Here is a 25,606-nt window from a genome sequence, read left to right as displayed (position 1 = left end):
CAGGTGTTATCAAGGGTTGGTAGAAGGGCCCAGGTTACCAACAAACAGTGGAGGCAGCAAACGAGTCCTATATGTTTAGTTTGTTATGTATTGGAGAATTTCACTCAAATTAGGGCAGTGGCACCCACTAAAATCCCAATTATTCCACAAAATGCCCTAGAAAAGCTCAATCAGTCCCCGGTTGTGGCGCCATCGAATGTCTGAGAGGTGGCGCTACATATATCCAGCATAATTCCAGGTCTGGCACTTTGGGGAGCCGTAGAGTCATCATCATGAATCCTGAATGATGTGAGCACTAACCAAACCTGGAAAAATACCAGGTCCAAAACTGCTCAGGGCCATCTGGGTAGGAGGCACACTTATACTTTAAGTTTTTTGCAGGTCAGGTTGTTTCTTTAAGTTTTCTTTAATGGTTTCAATCTCCTGCAATTAACATTAGACCCCAATATGTAAAGCACCAGAATAAGCCCAATATCAGATATTTGGTGAGCCTCGCTGATCTCCTGGTGCCTGCTAATGGCTGCCCGCATTGAGGAAGATGATACTAATCACTTGTCGGGTGCTTGGCAGATTTAGTATTACTTCCTTGCAGTGAATTCTAATTATCATTGCACCCTGACGGGAATCAAATAAAACTATGCATGGCTGCATCTTTCTCTATAGGGAGTCACGGAAGCAGCCAGGCCCACATGCCTAGTTATAGAAGGTTATGGCAGAGACACACGTGCACCACCTCTCAATTATTTCCTAGTCATTAGTCACCTCACTATCCCGGACAGGGGTAAAGGGACCCCCACTATGGAGTCAGGTGGCATTTATGGCACAATCACAGTATCTAGGATAGGAATTCTTCTTTAAAGGCTAAGGACCTCACTTCTACCCAGAATAACTGTCTTCTAGACTCTTTTATGATCCTTTTTTCATGCACGCCTTGACGTGATGAGAGATCCATCTTACGGGCCTGTACTGGGGGCTTAATATAGCAGGGCGGCCCTTTCTTCAGACCATGATGCCGACTATCCGATTACTCTCTGCAGACCAGCTGTCACGTCCACAGGAAGGTGCGATTCCCTCTGAATAGAGACAGCTGCATTGTGCGCTCTCTTCCCGACTCTCCATTCGTGGTCACTGCACTCACTGTCTATATATAAGGACGATTAGCACAACCAGTGATGGGGACTTGGATCTGATCAGAGCTTTGGCGAGTGCGACATTCGCGAAGCGTTACTACATGTGTATTGCCGGCGTATGGACGTCAGTCCAAGTCCATGGTGGGTTAGGCTTGGCCAGAAGCATCAGAAAAGCTCACGCTGTCATGCATGTGGCAGGCAGATCACCGAGAACTTACTCTCTGTTTGCAGGAACAAGGTCAGAGGAAAATAAGAAAAAAGGTTATAGATAAAAAGGATGCAAATACTAGTGTGTGTATGGTGTCGAGATACACAATGTATAAAGTACATAGGAGGACCGTGTTAGAAGAACTAAGCAAGCAATTAAAGGGATGCAGCAAGAGAGCAAAAGAGGCCCTGCGAGCAATGTAAGGAAGCGTAGGAAAACAATGGACGCAGCAAGCAAAATATATAATGCAAAAGCATTTAATCATGGTGATAAGAGAACAACAAGCATCGGATGGATGGAAGCGGAACGCAGAAGCATCGCAACATAGGATAGAGGCACAAAGCAAGGGCAGGTGCAGCAAGCCACGCACAAGGCAAAAGGGATGCTGCAAGCAATGCTAGAGCAGATAGAAAGGGATGCTGCAAGGAGTGATAGAGCAGAGAGAAAGTGATGCTGCAAGGAGTGATAGAGCAGATAGAAAGGGACGCTGCAAGCAATGCTAGAGCAGATAGAAAGGGATGCTGCAAGGAGTGATAGAGCAGATAGAAAGGGATGCTGCAAGCAATGCTAGAGCAGATAGAAAGGGATGCTGCAAGGAGTGATAGAGCAGAGAGAAAGTGATGCTGCAAGGAGTGATAGAGCACATAGAAAGGGATGCTGCAAGGAGTGATAGAGCAGATAGAAAGGGACGCTGCAAGCAATGCTAGAGCAGATAGAAAGGGATGCTGCAAGGAGTGATAGAGCAGATAGAAAGGGACGCTGCAAGCAATGCTAGAGCAGATAGAAAGGGATGCTGCAAGGAGTGATAGAGCAGATAGAAAGGGATGCTGTAAGGAGTGATAGAGCACATAGAAAGGGACGCTGTAAGGAGTGATAGAGCTCATATAAAGGGATGCTGCAAGGAGTGATAGAGCAGAGAGAAAGTGATGCTGCAAGGAGTGATAGAGCAGATAGAAAGGGATGCTGCAAGGAGTGATAGAGCTCATAGAAAGGGATGCTGCAAGGAGTGATAGAGCACATAGAAAGGGATGCTGTAAGGAGTGATAGAGCACATAGAAAGGGACGCTGCAAGGAGTGATAGAGCTCATAGAAAGGGATGCTGTAAGGAGTGATAGAGCTCATAGAAAGGGATGCTGTAAGGAGTGATAGAGCACATAGAAAGGGACGCTGCAAGGAGTGATAGAGCACATAGAAAGGGATGCTGCATGGAGTGATAGAGCACTTAGAAAGGGATGCTGCAAGGAGTGATAGAGCACTTAGAAAGGGACGCTGCAAGGAGTGATAGAGCACTTAGAAAGGGATGCTGCAAGGAGTGATAGAGCACTTAGAAAGGGACGCTGCAAGGAGTGATAGAGCACTTAGAAAGGGATGCTGCAAGGAGTGATAGAGCACTTAGAAAGGGATGCTGCAAGGAGTGATAGAGCACATAGAAAGGGATGCTGTAAGGAGTGATAGAGCACATAGAAAGGGACGCTGCAAGGAGTGATAGAGCACATAGAAAGGGATGCTGTAAGGAGTGATAGAGCACATAGAAAGGGACGCTGCAAGGAGTGATAGAGCACTTAGAAAGGGATGCTACAAGGAGTGATAGAGCTCATAGAAAGGGATGCTGCAAGGAGTGATAGAGCACTTAGAAAGGGATGCTACAAGGAGTGATAGAGCTCATAGAAAGGGACGCTGTAAGGAGTGATAGAGCACTTAGAAAGGGACGCTGTAAGGAGTGATAGAGCACATAGAAAGGGATGCTGCAAGGAGTGATAGAGCACATAGAAAGGGACGCTGTAAGGAGTGATAGAGCACATAGAAAGGGATGCTGCAAGGAGTGATAGAGCACTTAGAAAGGGATGCTGCAAGGAGTGATAGAGCACATAGAAAGGGACGCTGTAAGGAGTGATAGAGCACATAGAAAGGGATGCTGCAAGGAGTGATAGAGCACTTAGAAAGGGATGCTGCAAGGAGTGATAGAGCACATAGAAAGGGACGCTGTAAGGAGTGATAGAGCACATAGAAAGGGACGCTGTAAGGAGTGATAGAGCACATAGAAAGGGATGCTGTAAGGAGTGATAGAGCACATAGAAAGGGACGCTGTAAGGAGTGATAGACCACATAGAAAGGGACGCTGTAAGGAGTGATAGAGCACATAGAAAGGGACGCTGTAAGGGTATGTTCACACGTTCAGGATTTCCATCCTTTTTTTTTCCTGACTGTTTTTTTAAAAAACTGCAGCTCTTGGCAGAAAACGCAGGTCCTTTTTTTGGTCCTTTTTTGGTCCGTTTTTGATGCGTTTTTTGATGCGTTTTTTGATGCGTTTTTTTGATGCAGTTTTCTAGCCAGAGTCTGTGTGTTTTCTAGGAATTTTTTTAGGGTTAAAATGGCTGAAAATAACCCTACCCCTAACCCTAACCCTACCCCTACCCCTAACCCTACCCCTAACCCTACCCCTAACCCTAACCCTAACCCTACCCCTAACCCTAACCCTACCCCTAACCCTAACCCTACCCCTAACCCTACCCCTAACCCTACCCCTAACCCTACCCCTAACCCTACCCCTACCCCTATTCTAACCTTAGTGAAAAAAAAAAAAAAATTCTTTATTTTTTTTATTGTCCCTACCTATGGGGGTGACAAAGGGGGGGGGGTGTCATTTACTATTTTTTTATTTTGATCACTGAGATAGGTTATATCTCAGTGATCAAAATGCACTTTGGAACGAATCTGCCGGCCGGCAGATTCGGCGGGCGCACTGCGCATGCGCCCGCCATATCTGCCGGCCGGCAGATTCGGCGGGCGCACTGCGCATGCGCCCGCCATTTTGCAAGATGGCGGCGCCCAGGGAGAAGACGGCCGGACGGACACCGGGACGCCGGGTGAGTATAAGGGGGGGAGATTAGGGCACGGGGGGGGCATCAGAGCACTGGGGGGGGGCATCGGAGCACTGGGGGGGGGCATCGGAGCACGGGGGGGCGGGATCGGAGCACGGGGGGGGCAGCCACACTCCGCCCACGCACTTCCGCCCGCTCCCCGCACTTCCTGCTGCAGCGGTTCTGCACATCAAACCGCAGTAAAACCCGCAGATATATTTTTGATCTGCGGGTTTTACTGCGGTTTGGACCTCACAATGGAGGTCTATGGGTGCAGAACCGCTGCGGCTCCGGAAAAAGAATTGACATGCTCCTTCTTTTTTCCGGGAGCTATTCAGCGCGTCTTTTTTTTTACAATTTCCGGACCATGTGCACAGTGTGTCCTGTTTTCCATAGGGTACAGTGTACTGTACCCTGCATGGAAAACAGCCGCGGAACCGCAGCGGCAAAACCGCCGCGGTTCCGCGGTAAAAAACGCACTGTGTGAACATGGCCTAAGGAGTGATAGAGCACATAGAAAGGGATGCTGCAAGGAGTGATAGAGCACTTAGAAAGGGATGCTACAAGGAGTGATAGAGCACATAGAAAGGGACGCTGTAAGGAGTGATAGAGCACATAGAAAGGGACGCTGCAAGGAGTGATAGAGCACATAGAAAGGGATGCTGCAAGCTACACTAGACCGTAGAACTAAAGGGATGCTACAAGGAGTAATATAGCACATAAAGTGGGACACTGCAAGCAATGATAAAGCATAGCACAAAATGGATGCTGCAAACAATGCTATAGCATATAAAAATGATATGCTGCAAGCAATGATAATGCACAGGACTAACGGCATGCCACAAGCTATGCTAGAGCAATAAAAAGAGATACTGCAACCAATTCTACAGCACATAAAAGGGACATTGCAAGCAACACTAAAGCACATAAAAAGGGATGGTGCAAACAATGTTACAGGACATAAAAAGGAACACTGCAAGCAATGATAAATCATAAATAGGGGCGCTACACGAAATGCTGGACAGGATATACACTAAGACAATAAAGCAACACCGGCAGAATTTAGCAAGCGATGATAAAGCACATGATGCCTGTCCAGAAGCAAACACTAGAAAGGAGAAAGGTGCCTGACAAAAGGGATGTTATTGTGATGCAATAACGGAGAAGGCAGGAAACGCCACAGGACAAGGTGGCTGCATCCATCTGTACCAGGAAAAAAGAGGATAAAGATACTGCAAGAGATTGGAGGCTGCAGAGGAGAGAAGCAGACATGGCGCTCCTATACAACAAGCACTACAGAGCAGAACGGGGACGCTGCAAGCAATGCGGCTGCCGACTGCTGCCAACCAGAGCGGCCCATGGCTCTGCCCACATATTGGCCATCTAGGTAAAAAGGACATTGTGTCGCAGTTATTATACGTCTCCTACAATGGTAAAGTAAGAGGGGCTCGAACACTAACCCCTGTACTTCATGCCCGCCCAGCCCAGATAGCAAAATGAAGGATGCAGAAAGCAAAAAAGCTAGATTTACTGCGGACATTGCAAGTAAGAGGCAAATAAGAGATATAGCAAAGCAGCGCATGAAAGATGGATAAGGCGGTGCACGAGATATAGATATATACATATGTGTATGTGCATGTAATATATTATATATATTATATATATATATATATATATATAATGCATTGGAAACAGAGGACATAAGGGAGTGTGAATTTATAGATAAGCGATCTATGTGGAGGGTACCGGAGATCCGTGGGTATGGAGATGGTAGATTGCTGGCACAGGATCCACCTGGACGACGGCGATCAGGGCCGAGTTCTCACCTTTTCTTGAGGAGGGCGCTGAAGTCCAGCTCTCCGGCTTCTTCTTTCCCATCTCCACTGCAATAAAAAACAAGGACCTGCGATGAGTAATCTACTAGCGGCCCCCTACACAGAGATCCTCATGGGTGGATTTTTCATCTGTGGATTTTCAGCCATGGAATTGTGTGTGAAAAATGCACTGCATATCACGGTACCAGCATGGTGTCTAGAAATGGAACTGACTCACCGAGGATAAAATCTGCAATGGAAATTGACTGGTGCTACTGACTTTATGCTGCCAATATCACCGTGGATTTAACCCTTCAGAATGCAAAGGGGGAACTGAGATTCCGCAGCAGAAAGGTCCTGTGGGAGCGTAAAAAGGTCATTTTCCCTTATCGCTAATATCTACACTTAAAGGGCTACCCTACCAGGTAATGTTTATCCAATTGATAAGATAGGGGACAATGTACTGAACGCTGGGGATCTGACCTTTGGGACCCCACAGATCAGAACCTGAGCATCTCCATGGTCAGTCAATGGAGATTGCAGGATAAAGCTTCGGCAGTCCCATAGAGAATGAATGGAGCCAAGGAGCGCTCGCTCAACTTCTTCTCCGTTGATGGTGGTCCCAAAGATCGGACCCACAGCTTTCACAATGATATCCCCCCTATCAGTCTGGTGGGTAACTTATATACTTGGTACAATCTCTTTCAGACGGTCATAACATGTCCTCCTTTAAGCATCCATACTACAGTCGCATCCATGGACCTCCCAAACTTCTACTGTATTTTGGAGCCACTCACTACTGCATTGAAGGTGAGCGGAGAGATGACCGCACACCTGCCCAGACACGTGCACTATCGGAGAGTATCGCGCACACATCTCAGCAGGTGGTGGAGTTGTAAGGTCACCATCATTGTGCACCCCCGATGTGGAGCTGCGCTGGAATACCTCTTGACCCAGGAGCCACCTACAACCTCTTCATACAAATGTTGTGAGATCCCGGTAATGCGGCTGTAATAGGGATGCCATGTTGTGACCGTCTGATGAGGCCTCAGTCATACAATGCGGTCAGTGACCAATGCGTCCTTTCCTTCAGATCCAGGGGGATGTTAAAGTGCTAGGGAGACCCCCGACCCTAACGATGCCACCTAGTTTTATCCTACATACATGCTCGATACTAGAAGTCTGAACTGCTTCATAGTGCCACTTACCAGTAGAAATAGTGAAATCATTTTCTTTCCTTCTGGTAGAGAACTAATTGGCATGTTTTTCCCATGAAGCACTGCTGATAAGACTCCATGCTCAGCTGTTCTCCTTATGCAGAGATGAGTGCTGCTTTTCTCTTCCTACAGATGAGGTCTCTTGTAGGAAATATCTTTTCCAGGGTGAACCACTAATTGACCCTCATTATCAAAAAGAGGTTCTTCAGCAGCTGCAGTGCATTATAGAATTATATCTGCTGCAAGCTGAATCATTTACAACCAAGTTGCTGCAGAACTTCTTTACAGTTGGGATACATCGATCAATAATGGGCAGGAATTTCCACCTCACTCTTCAACAAGAGGTTCTACAGCAGCTCAGGAGTGTTAAAAGGCTTTGGACACATTAGTCCACATAGTACGTAGGCCTCATGTTTTTTTATGGATATGGACCCCCTTGGTGACTAAATGCATAGTATAATGGTACGTTATGACGTGGCCCCTTGCAATTCACGGGATCCACAAACTGGACCATGAGCAAAGTAGATCCAGAAAACTGGGAAGAAAAAGGCAACTACGCTGCATATATGATCCAATTTATATATGGCATTGGGGACGAGTTAGAGAAAGTGACAGAAATAGTTGTAAAATGTGCGTGTACGGCAGGGGACAAAGCCAGCGGCAAGATATAGATGTTACGGCTGGAGGGGTCTGTAGGCTGTGGGGAAGGATAAATCTCCAGCTGACAGGTGCAACACAAGCTCCGAGAGCCAGAGAGCAGCAACTTCTGTACGGTGCACAGCATGCAGGAGAGTGAGGATGAGCGGTGGGCAGGGGTATAGGGCGGCATAACAGGGGCTCACAAGGTGGCGGTGCTGGGAGGAAACACGGATTCCATCAATACAGTCATATTGATGGTCGAAGGACAGAATCGGATCTTCCTTGACGACACACAGAATTCAGATTGTTCTTTGCTCAGCAATGATCCCAATAAGATAGCTGCCGTCTTCCTATAGGGCTTAGCACACACATCAGACTCTGGCCCGCACGGTGATTATATTTGGCCTGCGACGCCTTTCAACTGTATCTGCATGCTGAAAGTCAGAACAATCGAAGTCAAAGATGGAAAAGGGAAGACGACGGCTCCCTCCCCCATCCTTCTCCCCGTGCATCTGACATCTCACTACAGTGGGCGCGATGGCATCACAATTTTGCGCTCACTGTGTTGAGCAGTGAAGAGTTTGACTGCTCGCTGCCGAGATCAGCGCAGCAGGTGAATGAAGAGAGGTGATTATTTTATTTTATTAAACATTGAGCCACTGTGGGGCCCATTATAATGCAAGGAGGACGATGTGGGACCTATTATACTCTACGGTGTACTATGTGGGGTGCATTATTCAATATGGAGGACTACGTGGGGCCCATTATGCTGTATGGAGGACTATGTGGAGCCCATTATACTCTATGAAAGACTATGTGGGGAGCTGTATACTGCATAGAGGACTATGTGGGGCCCATTATAGTGTACAGAGGACAATGTGGGGCCCATTATACTGCATGGAGGATGATGTGGGATCCATTATACTCTGCGGAGTACTATGTAATATGAAAGACTATGTGGGGCGCATTATACTATATGGAGAACAATGTGGAGACCACTATACTCTACAGAGGACTATATGGGGTGCATTATACTCTATGAAAGACTATGTGGGGCACATTATACTATATGGAGGACTATGTGGGTCCGTTATACTGTATGAAGGACAATGTGGGGTCCATTATATTGTATATAGGACAACGTGGGGCCCATTATACTGTATGGAGGACTATGTGGGACCTGTTATACTATATGGAGGACTATGTCGAGCCCTTGATACTATATGGAGGACTATACAGGGAGCATTATACTATATGGAGGACAACGTGGGGCAAATTATACTCTATGGAGGACTATGTGGGGCGCATTATACTATATTGAGGACTATGTGGGGTGCATTATACTGTATAGAGGGCTACGTGGGGCCCATTTTAGTGTATGGAGGACAATGTGCGGACCATTATACTGTATGGAGGACTATGTGGGCCCATATACTGTATGGAGGACTATGTGGGGCCCGTTATAATGTATATAGGACAATGTGGGGTCCATTATACTCTATGGAGGACTATGTAGGGTACATTATCCTGTACGGAGAACTATGTGGAGTGCATTTTACTGTATGAATGACTATGTGGGGCCAGTTATATTGTATGGAGGACCATGTTGGGACCGCTGTTCTGTATGGAGTACTTGTGGGGCCAGTTATTCTGTATGGAGGACTATGTGGGGGTCATTATACTCTATGGAAGGCTATGTGGGGCCATTATACTGTATGGAGGACTATGTGGGCCCGTTACACTGTATAGAGAGGGGCCAATTTTAGTGTATGGAGGACAATGTGTGGCCCATTATACTTTACGAAGGACTATGTGGGGCGCATTATACTCTATGAAGGACTGTGTGGGGTGCATTATACTATATGGATGACTATGTGGGATGCATTATACTGTATAGAGGACTATGTGGGGCCCATTATTCTATATGGAAGGGATTGTGGGGACCATTATATTGTCTGGAGGACTATATCAGGCCCATATATTTTAATAAATATCAAGGTTGGCCCGCAACTTTGTCTAAGTTTTTAATTTTGGCCCTCTGTGTATCTGAGTTTGACATCCCTGGCTTAAAGGGTCTCACAGGGCGGATACACTGAAGATTTTCCTCCACAAAATTGCATGCTGAGAATTGCTGATTATTAAAGTACCAACAATGTGGATGAGATTTACAGAAAGAAAAAAAATCTGAACTGAAAATTGACCTATGGTCCAATCTGAAATCAGTGAATAAAAAGGTGAAAGCTTCAGAAAAATCTGTAACAAAACAAACACCCCCCTCATACGGTCTGGATCAACCCTTGTAAAAGGGCATCGATTTGTTTATATTGCCAATCAGAAATTTTCCGGTATGAATGAACCTTTACAGGAAACCTGGTCATCTGAAAGCGTTGGGACTTTGTAAAAGTTACACTGCCCTTGGTCCCTGCTCAGCATCCACAGTCCTTACTATAACAATTAAATAGGAGTTATCATCAGACAGCAGAATCTCTGGGATTCTGGTGGTCGGACTCCCAGCATTTAGTAATTTATCACCTATTTGATGGATAAGAGATTAAATTGTGAGAATAACCCATATATTTTGGTGTCCTATTAGGAAGACGGTCATTGGGATGTTTTATATCAATTGCTGGAGCAAATCTTTAGCTACCTGGCTATGGATATCCTCCGGCTTCCAGGTCCTACTATGCTCCTGGGAGTTTAAATAAGTTTTAGTTAATCTATTCACTAATTTATTACTTCGAACCCAATACAAATGAGACAGAAAAATATTACAAGATATTTCACATTTCAAGTACTGCAATCAACTTTTCTACTTTGAGAAACTTTCTGCTTGACTTAAACACTGATGGCCAAACATTAAAATATTCAAGATTTATAATTCATTACCAATTAACTAATTCACTTTTTTCACATATCCTTAAAGTGTAACTGTTCATTTATTTTTTATTCTATAACTCAATAATACACAAGAAAATAAGAAACTTTGTAATAGATCTTATCAAAGAAATCTGCTTCTGTCTCCTCCAGGACTGATCATTCATTCTTATTTCATAGGCAAAATCTGTTATCAGTGGAGAGAGATTTTCCATTACTGAGATAGAGATGACAGTTGGTGCTTCTAAAATTCTATGGAGGGAGGAGCTAGAGGCAGACACAGGCAGAGGAGGGAGGAGCTAGTGACAGATAGAGAAGGGAGGAGCTAGAGAAGGACACAGAGGAGGGTGGAGCTAGAGAGAAAGACAGGTGAGAGGAGCTAGAGACAGACACAGACAGAGGAGGGAGGAGCTAGAGACAGACAGAGGCAAATGAGGGAGGAGATACAGACTGACAGAGGAGGGAGGAGCTAGTGACAGACAGAGGAAGGTGGAGCTAGAGACAGACAGGAAGGAGGAGCTAGAGATAGACACAGAGGAGGGTGGAGCTAGAGAGACACAGACAGGAGAGAGGAGCTAGAAACAGACACAGGCAAAGGAGGGAGGAGCTAGAGACAGAGGAAGGTGGAGCTAGAGACAGGAAGGAGGAGCAAGAGACAGACAGGAAGGAGGAGCTAGAGATAGACACAGAGGAGGGTGGAGCTAGAGAGACACAGACAGGAGAGAGGAGCTAGAAACAGACACAGGCAAAGGAGGGAGGAGCTAGAGACAGACAGTGGAGGGAGGAGCTAGAAACAGAGGAAGGTGGAGCTAGAGACAGGAAGGAGGAGCAAGAGACAGACAGGAAGGAGGAGCTAGAGATAGACACAGACAGGAGAGAGGAGCTAGAGACAGACAATGGCAGAGGAGGGAGGAGCTAGAAACAGACAGAGGAGGGAGGAGCTAGAACAAATACAAAGGAGGGAGGAGCTAGACAGAGAGGAGGGAGGAGCTAGAGGCAGACAGGCAGAGGGAGGAGCTAGAGACAGATGCAGGCAAAGGAAGGAGGAGCAAGAGACAGACAGAGGAGGAAGTGGATAGACAGACAAAGAAAGGAGAGAGAAGCTAGAGACAGACACAGGCAAAGGAGGGAGGAGCTAGCAACAAACAGGAGCAAGGAGCTAGAGACAAACACAGACAGAGGAGGGAGGAGCTAGAGAGACAGAGGAGGGAGGAGCTAGATGCAGACAAACAGAGGAGGGAGGAGCTAGAGAGACAGAGGAGGGAGGAGCTAGAGAGACAGAGGGGGGAGGAGCTAGAGGCAGACAAACAGGGGAGGGAGGAGCTAGAGGCAGACAGAAAGAGGAGGGAGGAGCTAGAGACAGAGAAGCAGACAAAGAGGAAGGAGGAGCTAGAGATAGACACAGACAGCAGAGAAGCACTAGAGACAGACACAGAGAGGGGGGAGGAGCTAGAGACAGACACGGACAGAGGAAGGAGGAGTTGGAGATAGACACAGACAGGAGCGAGGAGCTAGAGAAGGACACAGACAGGTGGGAGGAGCTAGAGACAGACACGGACAGAGGGAGGAGTTGGAGATAGACACAGACAGGAGCGAGGAGCTAGAGAAGGACACAGACAGGAGGGAGGAGCTAGAGGTGACAGACACAAGAAGGAGGAGCTGGAGGCAGACACAGACTTTCTGCTGCAAGTTCCCCTGAAACGATAGTTACAGCTCTCCATAGAACTTTATAAGGACCAAATGTCATCTCCTATTTCAATAATGGGAAAGTCTGTATTCAGTAAAGACACAGTTTACGTGTGAACTCACAGTGAAAGATCAGTTTTAAGAAGCAGATTTCTCTGATCAGATATATTACAAAGTTTCTTATTTTCACATGTACTAATGATTTATGAAAAGAAAAATGAAAATGATGGTTACTCTTTAGGATAGACTATTAATTTGTGATCGGTAGAGGTTTAACCATTAGGAATCAGCAAAATGAAGGTGTCTGCAGTAACTGATGCAAAACCATCCATACAAGGACCTTAACGTGGTGTTTGGTACTGCAGCTCTGCTCCACTGGAGTGAATGAAATGGGATGTAACAATAAAAGTGAAGAATTTATGTAATTCAATCATAAGCAAATTAAGCTGGAAGTGCACTTAGATGGCTTCTCCCATGTGCATTGACACGCCCCCAATGCACTTCCAGCATAATTTGCATATCAGTTCTACTATATATCACTCCTGAATGGCATATCAGATCTCGCTAAACAGTAGGGCAAGTACCACTACCAACACATGTAAGTGTGTCCTGATAGGTAACCTTTACTGAATGTTCTGACATCGGAGTCTTACTTCATAGATACTTACGTGCGTTTGAATGCAGAGCGGATATCGATGTCTCCGGCATTGCTGACCTCTGGATGGAAAAATCACAGGAAATGAAAACTCAATGAGTGTGAAAAGCTCCGGAGCAGTAAAGAAATATACTGTCTACACGGCGGATACCATGGTACGTTATACGTATGGCCCGGCAGGTTAAAAAATAAAATATATCATGACCACATTATCGATCTCTGATGCTCATCTTCAGGTGTCTGTGCTTCCTCTTCCAGATAGAGGGGCATGTGACCATTGCATTCAGAGACTGGCTGCAGCGGTCGCATGTCCATGCAGCCAAAACAATATATACAGAGTTGTTGGAGTCATACAGACATGTGACTTGCTGCAGCCACTTATGGGTCACAGCAGTGACATGTTGGTCACCACTGCGGCTAGTGATTAGCTGCAGCGGTTACATGCACATCCTGCCAGAAGAGGAAGCACAGAGACGGTTTGGGTCCTGGGCACTACTGGAAGTTTTACTGAAAACCATTTACCGTTCACATTTAGGTTAAAGTTGCAGCTGTCGAATTTGTCTTTACTGGAGACCTCACAGCGGTAGCCTCCGGCGTACGTGGTCTTGGCCTTGATGATTTGGATCTCAAAAGTGTAAATCTGAAAGGAAAAGGAGCAGAGAGACTGTTACATGAAATCTGTGCATTATCCCTGTGGCTCGCGAAACGAGATTTCTGATAAGGGGTGGTCCAGCAGTAGAAAACACGGCGGCTTTTGTCCAAGAAACAGCGCCTCCCCTACACATGGGTTGTGTCTGGTATTGCATCATATCTCTGCAAATGTGCATATGGCATTTATCTACTGGTTTTCGAAGAAAGAAGCCATGTTTTTCCACTCCAGGACAACCTACTTTGTATAACCTGTTAAAATCACCCAGCAATAAGTTTTAATTTGTAGAAAAAACAGTTAACAAGTCTCCTACATCCATAGGATGAATTGAAGCATTGCAAGTTACCATGGAAACCGATGTGCACCGTATGGGGTCCTCACACCGGCATCCCACCCGCCTGTGTCCTGCTCCTCTGCTGCAGCCATGTGACCTGAGAATGTCACGTGACCTGAGAATGTCACGTGACCTGAGAATGTCACGTGACCTGAGAATGTCACGTGACCTGAGGGTCCTTCTATCTCAGCCCAGACATGTTTATTGGCATCATACAGCTTATTAATAGGAACGCAAAGAAGCGGCCATTGACCAACAGAACAGCCGTGTGTGTGACTGACCGTGTGTACGTCGCCTCCTCTATCACAATCCGCCATGTTGTGCTCACACATCACTAATGAGAGACATTAGAGCGCAGCGAGGAGACGATGGCCGCAGGCCTTCCTCACACAGCTAGGCATAAGAGAGTTCTGACAGCCATGGAGCAGGGTCTGGTTGTCGGGGCCCGGCCTGTGTTGTATTAGTGGGAGCACAGCGTAATAGAGGCCGCCGTATTGATGTGAAAGCTTCAGGGAAGTGTTAGATCTCTGCACGGTGTCTCCTGTATGTGAGCAACAAGCCAGGCTCCTAGAACAGCCATTATAAAAGAGGCGGAAAACTGGCTGCATGCCTGACAAACTGCAGAAATAAACACAAAGCTACACAGACTGTCTCCTCGCATTCAGTATGGCAGCCTCTCTGTCTCCTCGCATTAAGTATGGTGGCCTCTCCGTCTCCTCGCGTTCAGTATGGTGGCCTCTCCGTCTCCTCGCGTTCAGTATGGTGGCCTCTCCGTCTCCTCGCGTTCAGTATGGCGGCCTTTCCGTTTCCTCACGCTTGGTCCGCGAGGAGATGGAGAGACCGCCGGACCAAACGTGAGGAAACGGAGAGGTTGCCATTATGAATGCGAGGAGACGGAGAGGCAACCATACTGAATGCGAGGAGATGGAGAAGCCACCATACTGAATGCGAGGAGACGGAGAGGTCGCCATACTGAATGCGAGGAGATGGAGAGGCCGCAATACTGAATGCGAGGAGAGAAAGAGGCTACCATACTGAATGCGAGTAGAGGGAGAGACCGCCATACTGAACATGAGGAAACGGAGAGGCCACCATACTGAACGTGAGGAAACGGAGAGGCTGCCATACTGAATGCGAGGAGACGGAGAGGCCGCCATACTGAATGCGAGGAGATGGAGAGGCCGCCATACTGAATGCGAGGAGATGGAGAGGCCGCAATACTGAATGTGAGGAGACGGAGAGGCCGCCATACTAAATGCGAGGAGACGGAGAAGCCGCCATACTAAATGCGAGGAGACGGAGAGGCCGCCATACTAAATGCGAGGAGACAGAGACGCCACCATACTAGATGCAAGGAGACGGAGAGGCCGCCATACTGAATGTGAGGAAACGGAGAGGCCGCCATACTGAATGCGAGGAGATGGAGAAGCCACCATACTGAATGCGAGGAGACGGAGAGGTCGCCATACTGAATGCGAGGAGATGGAGAGGCCGCCATACTGAATGCGAGGAGAGAAAGAGGCTACCATACTGAATGCGAGTAGCGGGAGAGACCGCCATACTGAACATGAGGAAACGGAGAGGCCGCCATACTGAACGTGAGGAAATGGAGAGGCCACCATACTGAACGTGAGGAAACGGAGAGGCTGCCATACTTAATGCGAGGAGACGGAGAGGCCGCCATACTGAATGCGAGGAGATGGAGAGGCCGCCGTTCGGTCCCGCAGCTTCTCTGTCTCCTCATCTGTGGTCCAGCGGTATCTCCGTGTCCTCGTCTGTGGTCCGGCGGTCGCTCCATGTCCTCGCGTCCAGTCCGGCGGTCTCTCCATGTCCTCGCGTTCGGTCTGGCGGTCTCTCCATATCCTCGTGTGTGGTCCGGCAATCTCTCCATCTCCTCGCGAGCAGTCTGGCGGTCTCTTCGATCCTCGCGTGAAGTCCAACAGCCTCTCCGTCTCCTCGCGTGTGGTCCGGCAGTCTCTCAGTCTCCTCACGTGCGGTCCAGCAGCCTCTCCATCTCCTCACGTTCGGTCCAGCAGTTGCCTCTTAAGGTTCCCAGAATATATAGCCACAATAGTGAAGCGAACGATCTGACTGCTTCCTAATGGCCGGCTATAAATAAGACCAGCGAGGGCAGGTGAGAAAATGCAAAACCGGTTATTAGTCCGGCTTCTATTTCCATCCATCAATTCGGGTTGTCACAGACGAGCCTAACTCATGTCCTGTAACCGAGGCCCCCGACCCTGAGCCGGCGCCAAACTGTGATACGTGTGATGGTGCGAACATGCCCAGGGCGATAATTAATCCTAATCACTGGAAAAACCCTGTAACACCATCAGGACCCGGTCTTTTTTTTTTTTGAGGATTTGTTTTTTCCAGGATGAGTTGTAGTGTTGATGTTGTTTCATTTTACTATAATGTACTGGGAAATGGGGAAAAAAAATAGGGTAAAATGGTGAAAAAATGAAGAGGTGCAAAAATAAGTTAAGACAGACCTTCCCGCTCTCCTAGCACGTCATTAAAATATAGTTTCTGGAGCATCTTAGGACTCTAAACTTTGCCATTCCTCTGTTATTCCTCTTGAAAACGTGGAAATAAATTTGGCATTCCTTAGTTCATTGGGCAGTGCCGGGACACGTCCCATAAAAAGGGGGGATCGTAACACCCAGTTGTCAATTTATTCAGACATTCCCAGGAAGAGCAGCAGAGGAACGGCATAGTGCAGTGTTCTAAAAAAAGAAGGTCCATTTCATGAGGGTTTCAGAATGAGAACCCCTTCATTTTCCATTGTCCCTGGTATATAAGCCTGTAGCCCCCGTCACCTTATTGTTGCGGTCGTATGTCTCAGTGATCTGCAGGTGTTTGCCCACTTTGCTGGACAGATCCATCCATTTGCCCTTGAACCATTTGGCCACTGGTTTCTTCATCAGGTTGGCACCATTAACTCTTGCTGTAAATTTGATGTTTGATCCTGAAATGAGAAACAGAAATAATGTAAAAATCCATTTGATCTAGATAAATCTAACATAATAGTCGGCAATAATAGTACACTGACCCACAGAGACCTCTCCGTCTACCGGTCTCTCTATGAACAGCCCGATCTCATCCTTGGGAGGTTCTGGTGCTGGTGGAGCCGGAGCTACGACATTGCAAAAGATCATCACATGAACATGATGCATAGGAATGGTCCTAATACAAAAGGCGGACTGCGGATCAGAAATGCGCACATTTATTGCTGGCAGGACCGGCGTCCACCGCCGCACACCTGGGCAGATGCCACGGCCAACTAGAAGTCCGTGGTGACTTTGTAATCATGCTTCTCAAGCTGATGGCCTAGACATGGGGCCCACATCCATCTAAACTCATACATAATGGGGGAAAACCTTTATATTATAGAGCAAAAATGGGAAACTGCAGCTCACGGGCCACATCTGGCTGTTCCAGTCCGGCCCGGGACTGAGACATCTGAAGGGCTGATACAGTGGCCCACGGGCCACACCATGCGCTCCCCCGCTCACCATCCATCCGACGACGCCTGATCTCACCGCTATCTGAATCCTCAGGATACAGTGAATACATTGGTGGAGGACCGGGCCGCCGGCTCCATCTTCCACAAATCAGCGTGCAAGACAGCTTGATATGTGTTGGTTTTTGTATGCGTATTGGATATATATATGTATACAGAAGTTTATGTGGAGTTCACAATGTGTACATGGAGACTATATGGGGCTCACATTGGTTTTGTGGAGCTCATATTGTATATAGGAGGCTATGTGGGGCTCACACTGTATATCTGGAGACTATATGGGTCTCACACCATATATCTGGAGGCTATGTGGGGGGATCATACTGTATATAGGAGGCTAATGAGGGCTCATATTGTATATTGGAGGCTATGTGGGACTCACCATATATCTGGAGGCTATGTGAGGCTCACTGTATATAGGAGGCTATGTGGGGGGGATCATACTGTATATAGGAGGCTAGTGAGGGCTCATACTGTATATTGGAAGCTATGTGGGGCTCATACTGTATATAGGAGGCTATGTGGGGCTCATACTGTATATAGGAGGCTATGTGGGGGGATCATACTGTATATAGGAGGCTATGTGAGGGCTCATACTGTATATTGGAGGCTATGTGGGGCTCATACTGTATATAGGAGGCTATGTGGGGCTCATACTGTATATAGGAGGCTATGTGGGGGGATCATACTGTATATAGGAGGCTAGTGAGGGCTCATACTGTATATTGGAAGCTATGTGGGGATCATACTGTATATAGGAGGCTAGTGAGGGCTCATACTGTATATTGGAAGCTATGTGGGGCTCATACTGTATATAGGAGGCTATGTGGGGGGATCATACTGTATATAGGAGGCTATGTGAGGGCTCATACTGTATATTGGAGGCTATGTGGGTCTCACCATATATCTGGAGGCTATGTGGGGCTCACTGTATATAGGAGGCTATGTGGGGGGGGATCATACTGTATATAGGAGGCTAGTGAGGGCTCATACTGTATATTGGAAGCTATGTGGGGCTCATACTGTATATAAGAGGCTATGTGGGGGGATCATACTGTATATAGGAGGCTAGTGAGGGCTCATACTGTATATTGGAAGCTATGTGGGGCTCATACTGTATATAGGAGGCTATGTGGGGGGATCATACTGTATATAGGAGGCTATGTGAGGGCTCATACTGTATATTGGAGGCTATGTGGGTCTCACACCATATATCTGGAGGCTATGTGGGGCTCACTGTATATAGGAGGCTATGTGGGGGGATCATACTGTATATAGGAGGCTATGTAGGGGCTCATAACTATATATAGGAGACTATGTGGGGCTCATACTGTATATATGGAGGCTATGTGGGATTCATACTGTATAGGAGGCTATGTGGGATTCATACTGTATAGGAGGCTATGTGGGGTTAATACAAGACCTGACATATACTGGGAGCACCCAGCAAGTCCCACCACATACAGGGAATACCCCACAAGGCTGCTGTATACCAAGAACACCGCACAAGGCCTAAAATATACCAGGAACACCCCCACAAGACCTGCTGTATATCAGGAACAACTTCCAAGACTCGCTATATAATGGGAACACCCCCACAAAATCCATCTTATACCGACAGCACTCTACAAAACCAACCAAATGCAGGGATCATCCAACAAGACCTACATTATACCAGGAACCCCCCCTCGAGACTTGCCATATACCAGTAACACCCACCAATACCCTGCAAGACCTGCCATATCCCAGGATTAGTGGGGGTTCCAGCTGTCAGACCCTAGTAATTAGCATGTTAGCCCCTATCCTTTGGATTACTTACATCAGGACAATCCGGTTGTTGCTTTGGCTTATTAGTGTGATATTTACCATTTGCAGGTGGCTCCTCTTTCTTTTCTTCTACGGCAGGGGCCAGGGCTTCTTGGGGAGCAGGGGCAGGAGCAGGGGCAGGAGCAGAGGCAGGAGCAGAGGCTGGAGCCGGAGCCTCTTTGGCTTTTTCTACAGGTTTTTATAGAAATTTCAGTTAGTTTATTCTTCTATAAAATAACACACTTTGGCGCCTCTTACAATGACACCTAAACCTAATAAATGGGCATGCCATAGAACATAATGCATCACTAATAAATAGCATAAATCACTACTGAAATGCATAGTGAATGGCAGGTTACACTCACTGTGTTAGTGCAGACACATACGTAGAGGTCGGCCATACACATGCTGTTAGATGTTGAAGAGGCTGCAAGCAACAGGCGGGACATCAATGACTGGGTGCTGTGACGGGGTCACTGGCACAGTGTACGAGGGGAGATATGTGTCACTGCACATGTTGGCGTCAGTGGTATGAAACCAGGATATTTTTCCTCCAGCACACTAAGTGTTGGGAGGGTTAAAGTAAGCTGCATACATGGGCAGCTCATAGAGTGGGAGTGCTCACCATAGCTCTTCCTGCAGCCGACACCGGCAGGTATACTAGCAGGACCTGTGATGATGTCACAATCATGTGATCATCACATGGTCCTGGTTAACTCCTTAACGACCAGGAGTATTTTTGGTTTTGCATTTTCAGTTTTTTCTCCCCTTCTTCCCAGAGCCATAACTTTTTTATTTTCCCATCAATATGGCCATGTGAGGGCTTATTTCTTGTAGGAAAAAAATTCCAAGTGCGATGAAATTGCAAAAAAAAGTGCAATCCTACACTTGTTTTTTTTGGTTGGCTTTTTTTACTAGGTTCACTAAATCCTAAAACTGACCTTTCATTATGATTTCCCAGGTCATTACCAGTTCATAGACACCAAACATGTCTAGGTTATTTTTTATCTAAGTGATGAAAAAATTCCCAAATTTGTAAAAAAAAAAGTTGCCATTTCTGAGACCTGTAGCATCTCCATTTTTTGTGATCTTGGGTTGGGTGCGGGCTTATTTTTTGCATGCCGATCTGACATTTTATTTATACCATTTTGGTGTGTATACGATCTTTTGATCGACCATTATTGCATTTTCAGTAGTCTCCATGGGAGACTAGAAGCTGCACTTGTCCGATTGCCTGTGCTCCATAGTGCAGAGCTGCAGACCTGCTCTATGTAGCAAATATGCTCACTTGCTGAGCGCCGACCACCAGGTGGCGCTCATAGTGATCCAGCAATGACAACCACAGGGGTCTCCTGCTGACCCCGGGTAGTCTTGCCAACCTACCGGCGACCCGCGGTCATGTGACACAGGCGCCGATGGGAGGAGGTAAAGACGCGCTTCCTGCCATGTTAAATGCCGCTGTCAAGAGTTTGAAATCGCGATTTCACCGGCGGCTGTCCCGGGCACATGTCAGCTGATCAGATCAGCTGTCATGTACCGGAAAATGTGCAGGCTCATCGCCGGAGCCCGCACCAAACGGGGTGGCATCCAATGGCGGACTGTGTCCGTCATTGGACGTTAAGGGATTAAATACCTGGACATGTGAGACAGTCTGTGTGGTGTCTTGGGAGAGGAAGCACTCCCACGGAGCTCCAATTAGGAGAGGAGAACATTGCCAGATGTCTGCAGGTTGTAGCCTGCAGAGAAAGGACTCTGTTATGCTTTATTTGTTTTGCCATTAAGTCTTGGAAGGCTCTGCTTTTGTTTTCTGAACCCTGCCTTGGTGTATGCTGACTTCAATAAACCAGCAGGGGTTTCACCACCAAAGTGTTCCTGTGTCAACCTGAGGAAGCAGCTAAGGGTGGCAACCCCTCACAGTGCTCATATGGCACCACTAGGTTGCCTCATTATAAGAGGTGAATATGGAGGAGCTGGAATCTCATATCAAGCGATCAGTGAAGACTAAGACTCCAAGCTCAGTACCTCTATTTTCATTTTTTGCTCCCAGCAGATCCATCATGATGGACACACACATCACCTGACTGACCACCTCCAAGTTCCGTCATGTTTCCGACACCAATGTAAATAGAGGTTTTTCCTGAAGGTCCTGGACTTCAGTGAAGAATGTCTCAGGGGCCCAAGCCTGCTATGTTCCAATTGTAATATGGGTGATATAATACCGGTGATATTTGTCGCCGAGGCCCTCGGGCCCCTTCAGGCAACAGGACACGAGTGTGTCAACATGTTTCCCAAAAGTTAATTTCTTCTGTAGTTGGACCAAAAGCAAAGGGGATCAAATAATGTGATTTTTGACAATCCTTTTTGTTGGAAGGGCAACCTAAACATTGGTTGATCACATGGAGTCTCAGAACCCCCTGAGATCGGCTGATTTAGTGCCCAAATGAGATTCTTCTCTTTACTCGCAATGCCCTTTGTTATTTGGAAAATGGCTTTCTGTGCTAGGCAATCCCTTTATGGTCAGTTTGGTCATATGTAGAGTGCCAAATTGAATAAATGAATGCACGAGTCCATTATTATTTTCTATAGGTAAGACTTGCATTGGAAGTTTCGGAAACTATTGGAATTGCTCTTGAAGGCCAAAATTAGATCTTTTGGAAAAATGAACATTTCCTCTAGTGAGTAAGCATGAATTGTGGAAATACCACGTAACTTAGTGCTCCCTAAGTTATAGTTAGAAGCATTTGGAAGATGGTTTTCTTAACTCTTCCCACCTTTGTACCATTTGTTTCAGTGGTAAAAGTTGCCATACATGTTACCCTGGATGAAGATATATGAGATAAGTCATCCCATGCCTCCTTGACAGCTGCACAGGAGCTAAAGATGGGTAAGGGTCATAAACACACTGAAATGTCACTTTTCTTACGTTCTCTTTCAGGATAGGATTGCAGTTAAAAAAAGGAAAACCGAGGACGTAAATCCCGTAAGTCATGACTTGCAGGTTTAGAGTTCACGGACTGGGCTCAAGAAGATGCAGCTAAACACGCTCCATTTCTCAGTTATACCTAAACGTGAGATGCCATGTGAAATAAAGAAGAGGAAGTTGGAGCAGAGGAATGGTCTGCAGGTTTCTAGAAGAGGTTCTTAGCTTGTAAATGTATTAATAGCACAGAAAGTAAAAGGAATATTGTTCAAAAGAGGAACTTCGAGATTCTGATGGCACAAGCAACTTTTGGGGGTTGATGTGTTCAGTTCCTGTCGAAAAAAAAAAAAGTTGACCCATACTTTTTTTCCCGTTTGTCATTACCTTTTTAGCTTTATTTGGACAAGCTATATTGAATTTGTCCAGCAGATGTTTCACTTGATGACACTGTAGGTCCTTGCAACACACGAAGATGGACAATGTCTGGAAGCATCTGAGATTTTCAGCCATTTCGAAATAAAAAATCCTGATGATTAAATTCTAAAAAATGTATTTTATAATTGCCGTCAAGTGATGGTGCTTTGTAGCCACATAGATACCCCTAAATTTGGGCAGAAGATGGGTGCGCACACAATCCAATAGTCATAACTGGCCTTCCTCAAATGGCATATCCACATGATATGTCTTAAGTGTCTGTGGGTTTGATTTCTGGAGCTTTTTTGTGTCTCAAGAATATGGTCATGGGGGATGAAGAGCAAAAATCCGTAGTTCAAAAATTGCAAGCAACCCGTGGATATGTCAGAAATGTACAAGATAGGAAGACCTCTTAAAGTTGTTAGATGGAGGCATAAGTCAAAGCTCCTGGGCCCCAATTTACAATATGTAGCCAAGCACACAGATAGGACGTGTAATGTATAGTCCTGGTCTCCGCACATTGGGCAGATTCACCTTTTAGGCCATCGTAGGTTCCACAGCACTGGTACGAGGACATCCTGGCACTGATGCACACTATAGAAAAACGGGAAACTGTTGAAAGTATGGAAATCGAATGGAAACAGAGGTCTCAGCTTCCCACTATTTTAGTGAACGTGAGGTATAAAACTGGCGATTTCTTATATCATGACTGGGTTAGATCAGTATGAGAGGTCTAATGTCTTCACAACTTAGGGAAAGGTAAGGTTCATCAAGTGAAAGTCAGGTTGTAGAACTACAGAAGATGCATCTATTGAAAGCAACCATATGGTTTATCACGAGAGTACTGACATTATTAAGAAAAACTGAAGACCCTGAGGACAAGCTGGAATGAGAGGACAGGACAATTCCTTCTGTCCTGATCATGAAGTGCCATAATATCATGCATCTTAATTGGGTCAGGTTCCTGAAATTCTCAGTTATCGGCTTACTTTCTTGACTGTTGGTCCAGAATTTATGACTGGATAGTTAATAAAATGATATTACTAATGCATCGATTAGGAGGTTGTGTACTGATGGGCAAAAAGAAGCCAGGAGGAACTCCTACACACTTGTACATTTAGGTGCCTCTGATCATTTAATACTAAGAGTACACTATGTAAAAGGCCCATCAATACTGTTAGTACTCTTATAGCAGTTCCCAGAAAGCCAACCTCAAAGTAATGCTCAAAATGCCGACCACCTACTTGTCCCCATTGTGCCTTCATTGTGAAGCATGATACATGCTGCCATCAATTCCTCACTTCTGCATTGATCTCCTTCACCATAGTTAGTAGTTAAAATTGTGCTTGTGTGTAGCGTGACACTTCCTCTTACTGTATTGGGGGGCAATTGGTGCAGACGAGACCTTTACAATAGTGCATGAGTCTGAATGAACTCCAAATTAGCAATTATGCCCCAAAGTGACCCTATTCTGCAGGTCAGAAAGTGAAAATAGGGTGAGTAGAAGAAAAAATAAAAAACAAAGAAGATAAAGATACTAGTAAAACTAATCCTAAATTGCCTACATGGTAGATCTAGCTCTGCTTTTTACGTAACATTCGAATATATCGAAAGCATATACAATGAGAACCATGAAAATGGAAGTGTATTGTGTCGTTCCTACCTGGTTCCTTTACTTTGAGTTCGAACTTCACCTTTGAAGTCCCGGCGATAACGGCGTAGACGACTTCATCCTCAGCACTAGCATTGCTGATGGTCAGTGAGTGGCTTTTGGCATCGGCCTTGATGATGTACTTGTCACTAGCAGCGATGTCTACATTATTTTTCTGCCACCTCACCTTAAGATCAGCTTTCTCTATCTCGGCCTCAAAGGTAATGGAATCTCCCACCACAACCTCTGAAGATTTTGGCTTCTTGATAAAAGCTGTGCACAAAAGTGAGCAAAAAATAGTGGAGTAATACTCTGGAAGCTTACAGTAAATTATTGTTGAGAGACAGACCTCGAGAACCCTTTGGAAGTATCATGAATGTGCTTATCTTCATCGTGTCATACAAGATGGCCATCAAACATTAGGAAAACTGAGATCTTCAAGTACGGTGTGGACCCACTCATATATTACAATGAACTATCACAAGAAATTATCTCAGTGTCTCATACACAAGGTTATAGAGGCAAACCATGTGGCTTCATTAGGATTCTCGGAGAAACGGGGCTCCGTCATTGATGGATCCCGTTCTTATTGAGTGGCGAGATTCCTCCTCTATCAACCCTCTACCAAGGAGAGGCATTTACAATCTATTAAGGAGATGCATTTAGAATTGGTTCAAGGGTCACAAAACGCCCAACATCATACCCAGCCTTATAATGGGGGACCTATTTGATCTTTGTTATGTGGTCTTCTCTCGCCTATGACCATTACTTCTCGTACACATAGCAAAGTGGAAGGTACATGTACCCAATTGAATCTGCCATATAGACATGTGCGACCACCAGTTTATTCCTCAGTTCTTGTGATCGGTGGGACCCGCATCAGCCTGCTTTCAGGTGATAAGTGTTAATTATGCTTAGGCCCCTTTTACACCCAACCAATAGGTAAGCAAATAAAGTTTGGGGTTGTTTGTAAGGAAAAAAAACCCTCACAGATCCACAAAGGGATTAAGAGAAAATATACAATTTTTAAAGATTGAAAATGGCATAGGAACAATAGTAATTTCCCACTTTGCCAATCTTTAGAAAATACCTTATGTAAAATAAAAGAGCAGACAGTATGGCACCAGCATTGTTGGACCCTATGGATTGAGAGTAGTTGATACCACAAGTGATTCCTACACCAAATCAGACTATTATAATAGCCTTATTACATTGTGTGAATGCA

The 25,606-nt window shown here is 46.0% G+C and overlaps 1 protein-coding gene across 1 annotated transcript in view; it reads right to left on the bottom strand.

The window, feature by feature from the left end:
• MYBPC3 (myosin binding protein C3) overlaps nucleotides 1-24,773 on the bottom strand; it is an 80,365-nt gene extending 55,592 nt beyond the window's left edge. The window contains exons 1-10 of the mRNA XM_069739982.1: nucleotides 24,731-24,773; nucleotides 24,394-24,654; nucleotides 23,265-23,324; nucleotides 19,457-19,585; nucleotides 17,120-17,203; nucleotides 16,887-17,035; nucleotides 13,607-13,724; nucleotides 13,098-13,146; nucleotides 6,026-6,082; nucleotides 1,349-1,351 (exon numbers count right to left, since the gene is read on the bottom strand). Of these exons, the coding sequence (XP_069596083.1) occupies nucleotides 1,349-1,351; nucleotides 6,026-6,082; nucleotides 13,098-13,146; nucleotides 13,607-13,724; nucleotides 16,887-17,035; nucleotides 17,120-17,203; nucleotides 19,457-19,585; nucleotides 23,265-23,324; nucleotides 24,394-24,654; nucleotides 24,731-24,773 (953 nt within the window). The remainder of the gene's footprint in view (nucleotides 1-1,348; nucleotides 1,352-6,025; nucleotides 6,083-13,097; nucleotides 13,147-13,606; nucleotides 13,725-16,886; nucleotides 17,036-17,119; nucleotides 17,204-19,456; nucleotides 19,586-23,264; nucleotides 23,325-24,393; nucleotides 24,655-24,730) is intronic.
• Between the last annotated feature and the right edge of the window lie 833 nt (nucleotides 24,774-25,606).

This window comes from Ranitomeya imitator, chromosome 9, assembly GCF_032444005.1.
Source record: "Ranitomeya imitator isolate aRanImi1 chromosome 9, aRanImi1.pri, whole genome shotgun sequence".
Taxonomy (NCBI): domain Eukaryota; kingdom Metazoa; phylum Chordata; class Amphibia; order Anura; family Dendrobatidae; genus Ranitomeya; species Ranitomeya imitator.
Note: the sequence above shows the minus strand (reverse complement) of the source record. Positions and strands in the feature narration are given on the sequence as shown.